Raw genomic sequence first — 16,690 nt, forward strand, 5'->3', positions numbered from 1 at the left:
TTCTTACTTGTCACTTCCTGCTCCTCTCTCCTCTACCTGCCAGTCTGGAGTGTCTTCTCTCCTAGGTTCCTTCTGCTCTTCGTGCTTCTAGACCCTGGGTTTAGCTCTTACACAGCATTGCCTCTCCTATTAGATGGCAAACCCCACAAGAGGGGGAAGAGCAAGCAATCCCAGCTCTGGTCTGCATTAGCACGCTGACCTTCATTTGGTAAGTCTCTCGGCTTTTCTGGGTCTCAGTTTCCTAGCAGCACAATGAAGTAATTCGATTAGATGATTTCAGAGTTCTTTCAGCTTGAAAAGAAAAATTCTGACTTCTAAAATGAAATTTCTTCCCAGTGTCCATTTAATTTGCATCGCCACATTTGAAACAAAGCTTGTCTGATGTGCTTAATTAAGGAGTAAACAAGAAACTGTAAACTTTCTCTTGGATGCCTGCCCATTCTTTTGCTACATTTTCCTTTTTGTTCAAGACAATGTGAGCATATTGCTGCTCACATTGGTCATTTGGTCATTTGGTAAATCAGGCATGGGGTGTGCCCAGTTTCCTTTTCTCTGCCGACGCATGCAGTGGCAGCTTGCTTTCACCATTGGTGGTTATGGTTACAAGTCCTGTTTGTCATTCTTGTTTGCTGTGCCCATGGGTAGACTGTGCAGTAACCCTTAGGGGGATGTCTGGCATCGCTGGTAGGTGGAACCACAGTCCTTGAGACTTTCCTATCCTGAATGTGCATGGGCTCCTCATGACAAACTGGAGCACTGACAATGTGAAATTAGTGTCTAGGAGTGAAAAGAATCAAGCAGTCCTGGCTGTACTTCTCGAAGTCCAGATTGGTTACATTTCTTGCCTTTCTATACATAAGAGCATATTTTCTTCAATATAATTATCTCTCTCTCTCTCTTTTTTTTTGAAAAACAAATTTTTTAGTAATGGAAGAGTAAGCATACATATATATTGTTTTTGATCGTATTGAGCTGTTGATACCTTGTGAATTATTTTGTTCCTAATGTCATGACAGAATAATTTGAAGTGGTGTCAGGTGATCTGACTCAGCCTGTAGGCCTGTAGTTGTGGCTGCCTGATGTGCTTGTTGTGGGTGTCTGTGTGGGAAGGGAGGTGTGTTTGAAGTCACGGTGGAAAATCCTGGGGTGGAGTAAATACCCAGTTTGCTAGGTCTAGATTCTTAGGCATGTTGTTGATGTGTTTGTTTGCTTGTTTTTGTGTTTTGTTTTTTAGAACAATCCTGCTTTCCTCTCTAATAGAGTGGGGCTGCTAATAGTTGAATTCACAAAAGGCAGAGAAATGTATAAAACTACAAAATTCTCTAAAAAAATTATATGTGTTAAAATTGGAAAAACTATATTTTTAAAATTAAGAGTTTTCTAAAGGTGAATATTGGCCAAATCTAAGTCAGCTTTCTTGTTACGTAGTGAATATCTCTGAATTTTAAGACTCCGTTGTTCACTGAGGTCACATTTCTGAAAGGGGATATTGAATCTTTATGTGTTCATGTATGTGGGTCTATGTACATGAGTGTGTGCATGTGGAATCCAGAGGACAACCTTAGATTTTGTTCCTCAGGCTCTGTACACCTTTAAAAACATAATTTTAGAGGTTTTATTTGTATGAATATAATGTTGGCCTGTGTGAGTTTATATGCACCATGAGCATGTAGGAGCCGGCAGAGGGCATCAGAACCCCCTGAAACTGGTGGTATAGAGCACCTTTTGGGTACTGAGGACTGAACCCAGGCCCTCTGTGAGAGCAGGAAGTACTCTGAACTGCTGAGCAACCTCTGCAGGCCCTTCACTGTTTTTGAGACACATGGGGCTCATCTAGTAGGTCAGGCATGGCCGCAAGTTCTGGGGATCTACCTTTCTCCATGGGATTGTAGGTACATACTACCATGTTTAGCTTTTTACATGTATTTGAAGCACTGAATTCAAGTTCCTGCATTTGCAAAGCAGGCACTTTTGTGATTAAGCGTTCTCTCAGCTCTGAATATTTTTTATGTGTGTGTATGTAGTGTGTGTGCACATTTGTGTAATTGGAAACATGTATATATGGGTGTGTGTGCACTTTAGTTGGTGTTGGGTTTTTTCCTGTATTGCTCTCCACTTTATACACTGGGACAGGGTCTCTCACGTGAACCCAGAACTTACTGATTTAGTGTGTCTAGCTGTCTTTCTTCAGGGAGCCCTGTCTTTGCATCCCATGCTCTGGGATTATAGGTGGGCTGCTGTCCACTTGGCTTTTACACGAGTGCTGGAAATCTGCTCTGATCCTAATGCTTGTATGGCACGTCCTTTCCCCACTGAGCCATCACCCCAGTCCTGATTCTTTTATATAGTTTAGTTTTTTTATAATGTTCCCAAGTGTTACATGGTATAGAAATGCTATCTACTGACCTGTAACATCTTACTCCACAGGCAGTTTTAAGTGCTTGGAGCCAGGGCCCTATGAGCTGTAGTTTAAGTATAAGCCAAGGCTGTAATCATCTAGAGGCCTGAATCAGGTGTGAGAGTGTTGTCACTTCCATGATGATAGGCAGAACTCAAGGACCTGCTTCCATTTTCACTCCTGTGGGTCTCTTCGTAGGGCCACCTTGCTCCTCCTGAGAGCAAGAAGGAGTGCTAAACAGAGAGCATCACCTGCTTTTAATTCAATATCAGAGATGACATGCCACCACCTCTGTCACCTTTGCTGTTTTGCCAGTTAGAGGCCAGTCTATAAATGCTGACCATCCAAGGGAAGAGCCAGCACTAGTTAGGACTCAGCAGGCTGTGATGCCTGAGAGTCTCTGCAGAAATGGGGTGACCTTTAACATCTTTTGCATGGTCAGTGGAGTGGGAGTTGATTTAGTAATTTAAAATTTTTTGAGGGTGGCTAAGGACCAGCCTCAGCTTGGAGAGGGGTTCTGAGAGAGGGGTGTTTGGGAGAGGTGAAAACAAACCACTGCAAGTCAAATCATGGGTCGAAGCTGGCAGCCTCTGCTCTGTGGCTTCTCAGCCTGCTTGCTTCCTGTTCTGCTTTCTTCCCCTCTGATCTGCTTTCTTTCTTTCTGTCTGATCTGCTTGCTCTGGAGACCTCCAGACAGCTCTCTCTTTCTCTTTTGCTCTTGCTCTTGCTCTCGCTGTTCTGCTTTAGACATTTTTCCAAACACTTCTCTCTTGCTATTCTAAAAAATTTCTGTTAGCTTATCTCCTGTAGATCATAAGCCCAGTCTTTTATTTTACATATCAACCCAGTCTTTTACTCCAGGTTTCCTTTTAATTATCCTATGAATCACCATCCTGTGACCCCAGCCTCTTAATTCTTAGGAGACAGCAAGCACATATGTTCATTTAACATTGCAAAAGAATTCAGAGATCTGTCTGCCTCTGTTAAACACAGCCAATAAACTAGCTGGGTGGGATCCTGTGCTGAAATTACCATTTTTACCAAACCTGAACCTGGATTCGATGACCTTGAATTTAGGAATCTGCTTGCTTTTGTATCTTTTTTAACAAACTGGTTCATAGTCTAGCTGCCTTTGTTTCTTTAGATTTATGAAGCCCCTCACAAAATTCATATTGCATACTTGAGAAATATTGCAAATTTTCAAACTCATGTTTTTAGAGTTCTTTTCTACAGTCTTAAGGGCTGTCCTGAAGGTCCCAGTGTACACCATTTTGCTGAGACATTAGCCACACCTTCACCTCCTAGATTCTGTCTCTGATTATCATGGAGTCATTAACATTGGGGGGGGGGTAGAATTCCTTGAAGGAGGAATATAAAATATGTACATTATTATATAAACAAGCCTTAAGCCTACAGCAGCCATTGACACTCCTGGAGGCCCACATCTACTGGTCCTGTCAAAGGGGCACAGATTATGTCACTTTGTTGCTGGACCAACAGGATTTCCCTTTTTCTTTTCAGGCCTGAGATAGATATATGTAACCTAGAGCATGTGTGCCCCGTGAGCGCTCTGCAGTCACATAGCTCATTATTTTTGATGTCCTGACTAGCATTCGCTTTCCTGACTGTTGGAAACAGTTACTGGGCCTGCGGATGAATAGCTTCTTTAGTACTTTGAATGAGCTTTGGGAGCCATTGTGTAGAGCATGTGTTAGTTTCTAGAATGCTAGCAGAGGGAAGAAAACGGAGCTTCTGGAACTCAGCTTCTGGTGGGATTGGATTGGATTAGACTAGAGGGCTCTAATCCTCCCTTAGGTTTCAGAACCAGACAAGGTTCCCAAGAACTTGTTTGTACCATGAGGACAGGCCACACTGTGGAGGAGAGTGTAGGTGAGCCTCCTTGGGGCTGGGAGTGTGGCTCAGTGGCACAGTACTTGCTGAGTGCAGGAGCCCTGGGTCCCATCCCTAGCACTACCAAATTCCCCAAAGGAACTGACACCGTGCATGTCTAGTTCCTCTGAGGTTGGTTAGCAATTGACGTCTTTTCATTGTGAGCAAAACTGCTCAGAATGGTATCACATTGCTTATTAAATGGGTTATACTATCTCTGGATTAATTTTTACTTAAAAAATAGACTGTAATTTGTTGGGTTTTGTTATTCTTTCTTTGAAAAAAAAAAAAAAGAAAGGATTTGTGGTTGTTTGTGGTTCCTTTTGTTTGTTAAGAAAAGTAGTTAGAGCTGGGCATAGAGGTGCTGTTAGTTCCAGTGCTCTGGAAGCAGAGGCTGGCAGATCTTTGAGACTGAGGCCAACATGGTCTATAGAGAGAGTTTCTGGACAGCCAGGACTACATAGAGAAACCCTGTCTCTAACCCTGCCACTGCCACCACCCCCAGCCCCCTCCAAAAAAAAAGTTATTGGCAGAGAAGAGACAGTTCAGGGTTGAGCCTCATGGGGGTCTGCATGTGAACCCCTATTTTGTCTTAAATGTGTTTGGTCTTGAACTGTTTTATTCTTTCAGATTTAACTTTCTTCTTATGTGATATCTTCGTCCAATTTAAAAGACTCCTCACTGTTTTCTTCCTGGTAGGACAGTCTGGGAGGTAATAGCAAGACCGCCATGGTGGCCACTGTGAGCCCCGCTGCAGATAACTACGACGAAACCCTCTCAACCCTGAGGTACGCAGATCGAGCAAAGCACATCGTCAATCATGCTGTGGTGAATGAGGATCCTAATGCTCGGATTATCCGAGATCTGCGGGAGGAGGTGGAGAAGCTCCGGGAGCAGCTGACCAAGGCAGAGGTAGGAGGAGTACTCGGTAGGAGCTTCTTTTTCTTTTTGGCTGTTGAAAAGGATTGTATAGGAGAGATTAAAGGGAGTAGGAAAAGTTTGTCTTTCCACTTTTGTTGAGACCGCTGACAGACTAGAATGTGAAGGGAGAAAGAGAAACAGTAGGAAAATGTGATGTAATTTGTGCAGAAACTGACTGCGCTTATAGTCATGGGGAGGGAATTGGATTTCTCCCCTGGTTCGTTAGCCTGCGGTCAGAACAGAAGACATCCTCTCCTTTACAGCTCACCCCTTCCTGTTTTGGGTGTGTTATGTTCGTAGAGCAGCAGTGTGAACTCTCAGGACAGAAGTAGAGAAGTCACCAGAGCGGTGCAGTGCTCCTTCTGTGGGAGGAGATGCTTAGGTTCTGGAGCGAGGTTTGAAGATCACAGTGTAAGCATGAAGTGTCACACCCAGGGCTTGAGCTGTGCTTAGTGTTTCTGTCCCAGGGACTTGTCTGTGGAGCTGACACCATGGCCCTTTCCTGTCCCATTACTCTTGTTCTGGTAGAAAGGCAAGAAGTTTTGATTGACATGGTCACAGCAGTTACTGTAATCATGTTTGGGTTTTTTTTTTTTTTTCCCTACTGAATTTTATCCTGATTTTACAGTTCTTTAAGAATCTTGGGGCTGAGGTTTCTGTATTTCCTTTATTTATGTCACCATCTGGTTATTTCTCTGTCTTAAGACCAAGTGTTATTAACACTGTCCAGTTTGCAACATGTTCACATCTAACTTACATAGCTTTGAGTAAATTCTTGAAATCAACATTAGACAGAGATTGGGATGCAGCATGCTTTTGAGTCTAGGTGTACAACCTACTAAAATTAAATCATTAGTTCTTTACAAGTGGCTTGGAGCGTGTAGCTTCTTAAATGTAATGGGATCCTCACGGTAGGTCGGAGGAAAGTTGTCTTTCTGGATGTGCCCCGGTTGCTTCGGTAGGTCTGTAGTCCCCCAGCACAGGCTCTGTGGACCTTGAAGACCGCCACCTTGCTGGAGTGGTGGAGGGCTCAGTGACAGGTGACAGTCTCTGCCCTTTCCCATCCAGCTGATTGTTCTTTCCTGGCACTGAGCAGTTATGCCATGAGGTGACATTTTGTTTTTAGGCAATGAAATCTCCAGAGCTGAAAGATCGCCTGGAAGAATCCGAGAAACTCATCCAGGAAATGACTGTGACCTGGGAGGAGAAACTAAGGAAAACTGAGGAGATTGCGCAGGTTTGTGCTTGGGGCGATTGGCTATGGGACTCAAGCGGTGGTGGAGATTGAACTTGAGACCCCATGCATGCTAAGCAAGCACCCCACTACAGAGCTATGTATTTTCATTAAGAATTCATACATGCATACAATGTATTTTGATCATAGGCACCTCCCACTTCTTCTCCCTAACTCTGTTGTTCCCATACTAGTAGATGTGTGATCATTCACTGGGACATGACTTTCCTTCCCTCAGCAGCCATCAGCTGTCACTAATTTAGGGTAGAGGGATTCCTGAGCCCCTACAGCCTCCATTCTGGAATGTTGACTGACTTGATCTTGTATGGAGTCAAGCATAGCTCCAGGGAATTCAGGACTACAGTGGCCCTGCCGTGACAAGGACACTGTTTCTCCTCGCTCCTTCCCAATCCCTGGCTCTTACAATCTTTCCGTCTCTACTTCCTTGATGGACCCTGATCTCGTCGGGGAGGGGTTAGATATAGATGTCCATTTTTGCCAAGCCCTACTTTTTAACTTTTAAACTTATTTTTATGTTTTAAATGTACACTGTTGTGGAGCTGGCCAGTGTCTGATGGCCATGACCTGAGAGGAGACATTAAACTCTGTGTAATTCATGGTGGCACAGGAAGGAATGTGAGTGTGATAAGATGTGAAGGAGAAGACAGGGGCAGCTTGAAAAGCCTTGTAAGCTTTATAGAGGTGACCTTCACTCTTGCAAACTGGAGATGTTTTATACATTTTGGAAAAAGAAAAATGTGATCATCTTTATGTTTCTCAAGAATACTTTATTTGTAGGTAACATTGAAGGATAAAGATATGATGGTCTTCTGAGACTGTCAGATCCTCTGTGTCTTGCTGCCTCTGTGCCGGGAATCACCACTTCTCTGGTGTGTTTGCAGGAGCGGCAGAAGCAGCTTGAGAGCCTTGGCATATCTCTTCAGACTTCTGGAATCAAGGTTGGGGATGACAAGTGCTTCCTGGTTAACCTGAATGCTGACCCAGCTCTGAATGAACTCCTGGTATACTACTTAAAGGTGAATGTCCTGCCTTCACAGAGCTGGAGCACTCTGTGAGATGTGGAGAACCGTGGTCCTTACCAATTGCTTTGAATGATGTCATTGAACTACTTCTATAAAAAGAATATTCTGATATTATTTCTAGCAAGTTAAATAATATACCCACCATTATTTAACATAATTTATAGGAAGTACTTTCTTAAACATAAGTGGAAATAATTAAATTTCTTACTTAGCAACACTTGATAGGAGATTGGTATTTCCATTATTTTTTAGGAAAAATTTAACAGTTAAAATATCAACCTATTAAAAAAACCAAAAGGAGCACAGATCACCTAGACACTCGGAGGATCAGAGTATGAAACAGAAAGCCAAACATAGTACACACTGAAAACTGAAAACCCCAGAGACTGAAGAACCAGGCCTTTCCACATCAACCATTAGCCAAGAGCATGCCCCATAGACTCGCCCCAGGCAATTTGATGGAGGTATCTTCTCAGTTAAGGGGTTTCCTCTTCCCAGAGGGCTCTAGTTTGCTTCAAGTTGACAACTGATAAACAAACAAACACCAACCAAGCATCACAGCTTCTCATTGAGGAGGTGCTGGGATAATTGCTTAGTGTCATTTTGACAAGTCCCCCTTTTTACTGAGTGTATTATATGATGTTTGGCAATGCTGTGAGTTAAATAATGTCTTTACACAAATACAAATGTGTGTAGATCAAGTGCAGAGTCAAGGCTTTTCTGGTTCTTTACACTGGAGGAGGTTGCCTCTGGCCAGTTTCCTGGGTTCATGTGAAGATTGAATATATAGGCAAATTTTATAGACAGAAACACTGCACAGTTCTAATGAATTCCGTATTCTGCTTCTCCCACATGCTATTTGGGTGTGATGCTCATAAAAGACCTCTCCTCCTTTGAGATCGTGTCTCTCTTTGGTCTGACATTCACCAATTAGTCAGGATTGCCCGGCAGGTGAGCCCCAAGAACCCTCTTGTCTCTGCCTTCTTAGGACTTAAGTAGCAAGCATACCTGGAATTTGTAAGTGGGTTCTAGAGTCCAACTCAAGTCCTCATGTTTGCAAGACAAAGAATGCTCTCTCTCTCTTTCCTAGCCCAGCATCTTAAGTTAGAACAGAGGCTGCAGGCACTATGGACTTCAGGAATATCCATAGTAGAATGGGACTGAGGCACACTGACTTAGGTTCCCAGAGTCTGGAATTAGTTCTGTTTCAGAAATGATACAGTCCAAATTATAGGATGAACAGAAAACCAAAACAAAATAGCCCACAAAAAAGCAACCTGGTTGATGTCTGTTCTATGAGTAAAAAGTTCAGTTTTAATAATTTTATCAGTAGCTGTTTGGAAAGGGACTTTTGGAGAAGTCAGGACACTGCTGGCCCCTTGTGTGGAGGAGCTGCTTCTCTTCCAGCACGGTTAGCCCCAGTTGGGCTCACCCGATGGCAAGATCATACTCATGACACGGCACATTCAGAAGGAGGAGCTTAGTCCAAGAACGATCTCTTTTTAGAAAATGCCACGATGTGGGATGTGGGAATCTGGAGGCTGCACTTTAAGTCAGTTTGTGTGGATGCGACTTCAGATGTGATGACCTTACCTCTAGGTGACTCTCCCCACATCATCTCTGATATCCTTCCTGTGTTCAGGCTATAGGAGTTTCTCCTCTAGAACATGCCCCTCCATCTATATCCTGCTATACCTCATACTGTCAGCTTTTGGAATCCTTACACAGATAGAGACACAGTCCCTCACTAACTCACCCTATTTTGCTTACCTTTTATCATCTTAATGTAGCTTTAGGTACTCATTAGATAACCTTTTGTGTGGGGTGGGGTGGGAGGAGGAGCATGTTTCTGAAACTGGGTCTCAGGCTGACCTTGAATTAACAAGCTTCCTGTCTCAGCCTCTCAGTGCTAGGATTATAGGCCTGTGCATACTTAGGAGATAGTCTGCGAGAAATTTCATCTTTTTTCTGCTGTTGCTTACAGCACACACTGTTGACTTAAACACTGAGCATTGAGGAGTTCACATAGTTGAGCCTTTTGAAGATAGTGTCTGGGATCCCAGTGTACCTCCAAATCACTATAGCCTCAAGAGAGACTGAGTTTGTCCTTTAAAATATAAACTCTCCCTGGAACTCTACAGTTTGGGTCTCTAGGGATCAGTGCCTTTCTGATATTTGGTGCTCAGAATATTTGTTGAAAAAATGAATTTCTTTTTCTAAAACTTGGATTATACTTTTGTCTGTTTGAGTTGGTGTCTTGTGTTCCTGCTGACTTGTAATTCGCTCTGTTTACAGGTACCACTGCAGACTGTGTCTTTTGTTGGTTGTACCATCTATAAGAGTCTTGGATAGGTTACAGTTCAAACAGAGGAAAATAACACTTGCAAAACAGAAACTCAGTAATGACTGGTTCTTAAGTGTCCTAAGGGCTCAGAGCAGGTAGAAATCAGGATATCCCTGCCTTGTACAGCTTCTATGCTAGTTGTGATGGTGGGTATTAGGTATTTTCTCTCTTCTGGGTGACATAAATATAGACCAGATTATAAGCAAATAAATTCAGGTTTATTAGGCGCTGTTACCGGGGAAGGTTCATCTTTCCCAAAGGACAGGGCTAGGGAAATCTTGAACCCTGGCTAAGGCAAGGAGGTTTTATAGACCTTTGTTGTGTAAGCCATGAACTGGGACTGTACCCAGGTATGATCAGATGCTGGGCAGCTGGGCAGGCACTTAGGCGGGTTGGCTGTTACCAGAATGGAGGGTTGCGTTGGCTGCCAGGGATACAGAACTAAGCTTTTGGAGCCATTCCTTTCTTCCATTTTTTCAGTGTGGGTGGGGTTGGGAGAAGGAGGCAGACAGGGTTTCCCAGCTTGTACAGGGGAGAGCAGTGGGCTCCAGCTGAACAGTGGACAAGAAGCTCCTTTCAGTGTCAGGGTAGGATTGACCTGGGCAGCCTGACGGTAACTACAGTTCTGAAGATATGACACTAAAAGCTGAGATAGAGGGATTGAGAGATGATTCAGTGGTTAAGATCACTGTTGCTCTTCCAGAGGACTTGGGTTCAATTCCAAGCACTCACATGGTAACTCCCAACTGTCTGCAACTCCAGTCCCTCAGGACTGAAGTCATCTTGTGGACTGCATAGGCCCTGCCTGCCCATGGTGCACAGACATGCATGCACGCAAAACACACATGCTTGAAAATTAAAGAGAAAATATCTTAAGAAAAAAAAAAGACTCTGAAATGAGGCCCACATGTGGAAGTCAGCAGAAAACTTGTGGAAGTCAGTTCTCTTTCATCCATGCTGGGTCTGGGGATTGAACTTAGTTTGTCAGGCTTGGCACACGTGCCCTTCACCTGCTAAGTCATCTTGCGGTCCCCATATGCTTGCTTGCTTGCTTTTTTTTGTCTCCTGAAAGCATCTCAGGTCGCCATAGCTCGCTCTGAGGCAGTCCTCAAACTCCTGATCCTTCTTTCTCCACTTACAGGGACCAGCTCTGAAACTGTAGTTTCCAGACCTTATTTTGATATATTATTGATATATAGCTTAAACTCTGAGAGTGACATCAAATATTTAGAATCAAGATGGTAACAAATAGCAAATGTAAACAGACATGAATGCAAACTTTTATCTTGAGCTTAAGTAAGACAGTGACTGGAGGGATATTGCTCGTTTTAAGGAATTAGAACTCATGTAATGAACTTCGGGGGTCACCATCCATTTGCTTTCAGAGTGCGTGGCTGAGGCCGCTGAGTGAAGCTGGTCTTAGCAGTATTCACAATGAACTCTGCTTCTTTCTTAGGAGCACACGCTGATAGGGTCGGCCAATTCTCAGGACATCCAGCTCTGCGGGATGGGCATCCTCCCTGAGCACGGCATCATAGACATCACGCCCGAGGGCCAGGTTGTGCTGACTCCTCAGAAGAACACCAGGTAACATGCTTAAGTTAGTGTGAATACATGAGCTGCAGGGGGACTGAGGGACATTGGCCTGCTTTTATTTTCAGCCTTCTAAAGTCACACTGTCACATGCCACACCCTTTCTATTTAATCTTAGCATCTATCATATTCCCACTGCCTACTCCCATGTTGTTATTTAAAAAAAGATTTATTTACTTTTTAATTATGTGTATGTATATATGTGTATATTATGTGTATGTATATGGGGATATGCATATGGGTGCAGATGGTTAAGGAGGCCAGAGGGGTCAGATTCCGTGAAGCTGGAGTTATAGGTGGTTGTGACCACAAGTGATTATAAGCCACCTGATGTGGGTACTGGGAATCGAACTCAGGTCTTCTGGAAGAGCAATATATGTTTTTAGCCACTACAGCTCCTTCACTGTATCTTTATGTGAAACTTGTCTCGTCTGCTTCCATTTCCTGCCCTGCTGGTCGGCTCACCTTTGGTTTGGGTAGAAGTCACTAGACTTCTCTCCTGCTCTGCCATTCTTTTAACTTGTCACGTCCTATTTGACCCTTGGGAGTTCCCTGTTAGCTACACTTTTAATGATAGAAGTAATTTCCTAGCCCTCTCTCATACAGTCAAAGCCCAGTTCTACCCAGGTTATCCTGACACCCCATCATTGTCACAAGCAGTCATTACATATACTGCCCCCAAGTCTGAATGACAAATCTAACGAGTTCAGCTTAGGATAACTTCCCAGTGGCCTTCGGGTGGAGGATATGGACAATAGTTTTCCAGAACTTGAAGTTCTTATTAAAGATGCACTTTTGTCGCCGGCAATAAATGCTGCCAGTTGTTCTCTTTGGCAATAGGCTCCCTCTGTTCACTGCTCACCAGGAAGACTGCAGTGCTGCTTTGTGCATGTCAGGGCATCTTTGGCATAAAGCAGTGGCACTTCCTGGAAACTTCTCATCTTATCAGTTGTGATAGTAAAGGTGTTCTATGCTTAGGGGTCAGGGTTTACTCAGGGTTTGTACAGTGCCATACTGCTTGGTCCTAGGACAGTCCAGTGGAACAGTTCTTTCTGATGAGACTGTGTGTGCAGCTTCAGCAGGCTAGCTCAAGGTTTATGAGTGTCAGCACAGGGAACAGGCTGCTGATCAGTGTGATCTATATGAGTTTTATACAGGACAGCAGTCAGACTCATAACTGGCATAGTCTATATGAATGTCAGCTCCACCTCCTGTGTTTCTTTCTTTCTTTTTTTTTTTAACATTGTTCTTATTTTTTTTAAAGATTTATTTATTTATATGTAAGTACACTGTAGCTGTACAGCTACACTGTAAGCTTACAGTGTACAGTGTAATCTTACAGCTGTAAGTACAGCTTATATGTAAGTACAGCTCAGATACTCCAGAAGAGGGCATCAGATTTCGTTGCGGATGGTTGTGAGCCACCATGTGGTTGCTGGGATTCAAACTCGGGACCTTTGGAAAAGCAATCAGCGCTCTTAACCACTGAGCCATCTCGCCAGCCCCCCTGTGTTTCTTTCTTAACTCATTGTGTTTGAAGAATGGTACCATAAAGCCTTAGGTTTGAGCTTGTGCTTTGAATCGCCATACAGACAGAAGCAAAAGGGTCAGTTTTAGTGTTTACGAAATCACACGGCGAGCAAGGTTTGAATGGAAATACGAACTTGTGTGCCTGGAAATGTGTAGGACATCATGGCGGCATAAAGCCAGGTAAGAGCGAAGCTTAGTCAGCTGTGGTGCCTAGTACTGAGGAGGCTGAGGCAAAAGGATCATGATCTCAAGGCTTATATAGTGAGAGCCTGTCTCAACAAACCAAACAAGGTTTATAGCTTTACAGAGCTTAAAGAAACTCAGACACTGAGTTCAGCAGGCTCTGCAGAGGAAATGGAATCCAGAGTAGACTAGGATTGTGAAGAAGACTCTAGAGGCTGGAGAGGGTGGGATCTTGTCTGTCGATGAAGCAATAAACACTTCCCCCGTGGAGGAAGAGTTGATCATGTTTAGAAAAAGAAATCTAGTTTCAGAGGAGCTGAGTTTCACTGGAAGAGAGAAGGAGGAGAAACAGAGGATGCCCTTGTGAAAGAAAGGGCAGGCCTTCCACGTCAAGTTAAGGAATTTGTACTTGACGGCCCACTTGTCAGCCTGTGAGTCACTTGGCAAGACCGAGGCGTGGGGCTGGTATCCTGAGAATATGCACAGACGTAGTTTGCTGCTTGTTTCCTGTGCTTCCAAATTCCTTCCGTGCTAGTGTTCTGCCCACCATGTCTACTGTGGGAGTGTGCTATGGAACTAAACAGCGCGGCTGGGAGGATGTGAAGGTGGTCTCTGCCATGGGCAGAATTCCCTGCAGGTCTCATGTTGCATCCCTGGTCTCTGCCTCTGTTTCTAGAATCTGGCCACTTGGCTGACTCTTTATCCAGCTGGGCTGGCTGGGCTTTGTTTCATTGCTCAGTGATTCAGTACTATCTGTCTTGGCTCCATGTTTGCTCCTCCTTACTGTCTAAGGTGGTCAGGGTTTTGAGAAAGATTGATTCCTGACAGTGTCATCAGTGAATGTGTAGACTGAATGTGTAGACTCGAACAGTAATGCTTAGTGTCATCAGTACCTGAGGTGAGTGAGTGAGGAAAGATGTAACTACAGAGATTTACGTTCACCTAAGGCAAGTTGTCTTTGAGGAAATCAAGGGCAGTGGAAGCAGAGAGTGTGATAATCCTGTTCATGCTGTCTTCTTTCCCCCACAGAACATTTGTCAATGGGTCGTCTGTCTCCAGCCCTATCCAGCTGCATCATGGGGACAGGATACTGTGGGGAAACAACCATTTCTTCAGGTAGGACATAGCTCACATCCCTGAAAAATGGGAGCCCATTGAAGGTCCTGTCCTGAAACAGAAGAGTCATTGTAAGCGTGAACATCATACAATGACCCCTTATCATGTGTGCTCATGTTCGTATGATTATGTTGTGTGCATAGCTTATGTGTTTGTTCATACATATGTGAACCCTGGGGGCTTAGAATGTCAAGTCTCATCATCAAAAGGACTAAGCTTTTGTACATTTCTTTATTTTTCTTCCCAGTGTAAGATCCCCTACCCCCCAAAAACATCTGGCATCAGAATGACTTAGTGTTTTTTTCTGATGGGTTTGCTCTCTCCGTCATCAGCCGTCTGTCTATACACACTGCTGTTTTTCCTTCTGTCTGAAAAGCAGTAGTGAAAAGCTGGATGTAGCTTCCTTCTCCCAGAAGGAAGCTAGTGGTTTCTTTCAGCTTTGAGTTTCAGCACACCAGACACTGATGGCTTTAAGCAGGTCGTATATTCTGAGACAGAATGAAAAGTCCTGGAATGGTGGCTGCTAGAGTGAGCTGTGCCCCTCAGAAAGGCCATGCCTGTGGCCAACTGTTTTCTTGGCATTTCCCCCATGGCTTAGCTGTGCCCCTGCAGCTGTGAAAGAGCCATTCAGCTCACAGGGACAAAAGGGCTGCAAAGGATGTAGCATCAGCCTTACAGTCCTCTCGTCAGAGCACTAGAAGTCTTCCTCTTAGCCCCCTTGGGTGGACTCTGTGCAGTAGCTGCAAGAGAGGCTGCAAAGGAAGGTTCTTACCTGTGACCACAACACTGCTTCCCAAACGTGGCTGCTGTTGTGTTGGTGAGGCAGACTGGCCACTGTAGAATTCAAAACCTGGTCTCTTCTCTTTGTCCTTGACCAATGTGCTTTAGCTGTCAAATGGACTTTCCTCATAATTGTCACTGATCCTTACCTGAATGCTACTTGCTGTTTGAATTTAGAGGGAAGGTTAGATGGATGCAAGCCTATGGGGAATGCTTTTCTGCTTTTTGCTTTCACACTAAAGCGTTGCTAACTGGTCTTGAAGCCCCTCAGATGATGCTGTATGGCTTTTGTGTATACTATGGTGTTTTACTTCTAAAGTCTCTGGAGACTTGTTCTCCATCCTGAGGTGGTCCTCATGTTTTCTGTATCACCCAGCTTGCAAAAGCTGTGTGGACTCTGCTGTAACCACATGTACACACGTGGATGTCTTATGTCTACTACTAGAATTTGAAGCTGTGCCGTTCCCTTGGCCTCAAGCAGATGCCAGTATGTAAGGAATGGAATCAGTAAGTATCCCCGTTAATTTAAAAGTAATGTCTCTTATTTCACTCCAAGACTCAATCTGCCAAAAAAGAAAAAGAAAGCAGAGCGAGAGGACGAGGACCGTGAGGCATCCCTGAAAAACGACAGCAGTTCTGAGCAGCTGGATGCCGACGGTGACTCCTCCAGTGAGGTGTCCAGCGAGATCAACTTCAACTTTGAGTATGCACAGATGGAGGTGACCATGAAGGCTCTGGGCAGCAATGGTGAGCACAGGCTGTGCTTGCAGGAGAGTCTGAGTGTGTTTCTGATGATGTCTTCCCTGGATGACCTCTTAACCCTGTGTCCTTGGCTATAATTGATTATATTTATAGAACATTCACTTTCTCTGCTGCGATGGACAAATCACTGCAAACTTGTCCTCATGAGTGGGATTTCCTAGGTTTCAAGTATGGCTGCTATTGGCTTCTACTTATATTTCTGGAGCAATTGCCACAACCTAAGTTTCATGCAGAACATATTTTAGCCCTGTCTTTTTTCTGCAGACAGTGTGAAGTCTATCTAAAGTGTGTAACACAAGTCACTGGCAGTAAGAAAGCCAGATTGTCTCAGATGGCATTGGGTTATGGCAGTTTGAATGATGGCTGTCTGAAGTATATCATTCTTTCCCATTCATTATACTTCCTTTTCTTCACACGTGTTCAGACCCAATGCAGTCCATATTGAGCAGCCTAGAACAGCAGCATGAGGAGGAGAAGCGGTCTGCTCTGGAGCGCCAGAGGCTCATGTACGAACATGAACTGGAACAGCTTCGAAGAAGGCTGTCTCCTGAGAGGCAGAACTGCCGCGGTGTGGACCGGCTCTCCTTCCACTCACCCAGCGCCCAGCAGCGCTTGAAACAGTGGGCTGAGGAGAGGTAGGTGTGCAGGAAGGCCTGATTTGGGTAGCTCTTGTTCCCCTACCTGGGAGGTACTCGGTGGGGATGCTGGATGATGCCTGGGAAGAACATTTCCGAGAGTGTAAGAGCCAGGAACCACTTACCGGTCTCCCTCCCTTCCTCCTCCCCTTGCTTCTTCCCACTTCTCCCTTCTCTTTACTTCCTCTCCCTTTTCCCTCTTTCACTTTTCTTTTTCTTTTTTGTTATTTTGCAACAGTCTTATACATATGTATAAGTTGG

At 44.3% G+C, this 16,690-nt stretch overlaps 1 protein-coding gene across 3 annotated transcripts in view; it reads left to right on the forward strand.

Annotated features, from left to right (window-relative positions):
* Positions 1-16,690, forward strand: part of Kif13b (kinesin family member 13B) — a 159,051-nt gene that overhangs the window by 78,029 nt on the left and 64,332 nt on the right. For all 3 annotated transcript variants that reach the window (XM_021181269.2, XM_021181270.2, XM_029469046.2), the window contains exons 11-17: positions 4,988-5,200; positions 6,336-6,446; positions 7,346-7,480; positions 11,287-11,417; positions 14,166-14,252; positions 15,589-15,779; positions 16,219-16,429. In XM_021181269.2, coding sequence (XP_021036928.1) covers positions 4,988-5,200; positions 6,336-6,446; positions 7,346-7,480; positions 11,287-11,417; positions 14,166-14,252; positions 15,589-15,779; positions 16,219-16,429 — 1,079 coding nt within the window. The remainder of the gene's footprint in view (positions 1-4,987; positions 5,201-6,335; positions 6,447-7,345; positions 7,481-11,286; positions 11,418-14,165; positions 14,253-15,588; positions 15,780-16,218; positions 16,430-16,690) is intronic.

Source organism: Mus caroli, unplaced genomic scaffold (genome assembly GCF_978045245.1).
Source record: "Mus caroli unplaced genomic scaffold, Mus_caroli_1 scaffold_12, whole genome shotgun sequence".
Lineage (NCBI taxonomy): Eukaryota > Metazoa > Chordata > Mammalia > Rodentia > Muridae > Mus > Mus caroli.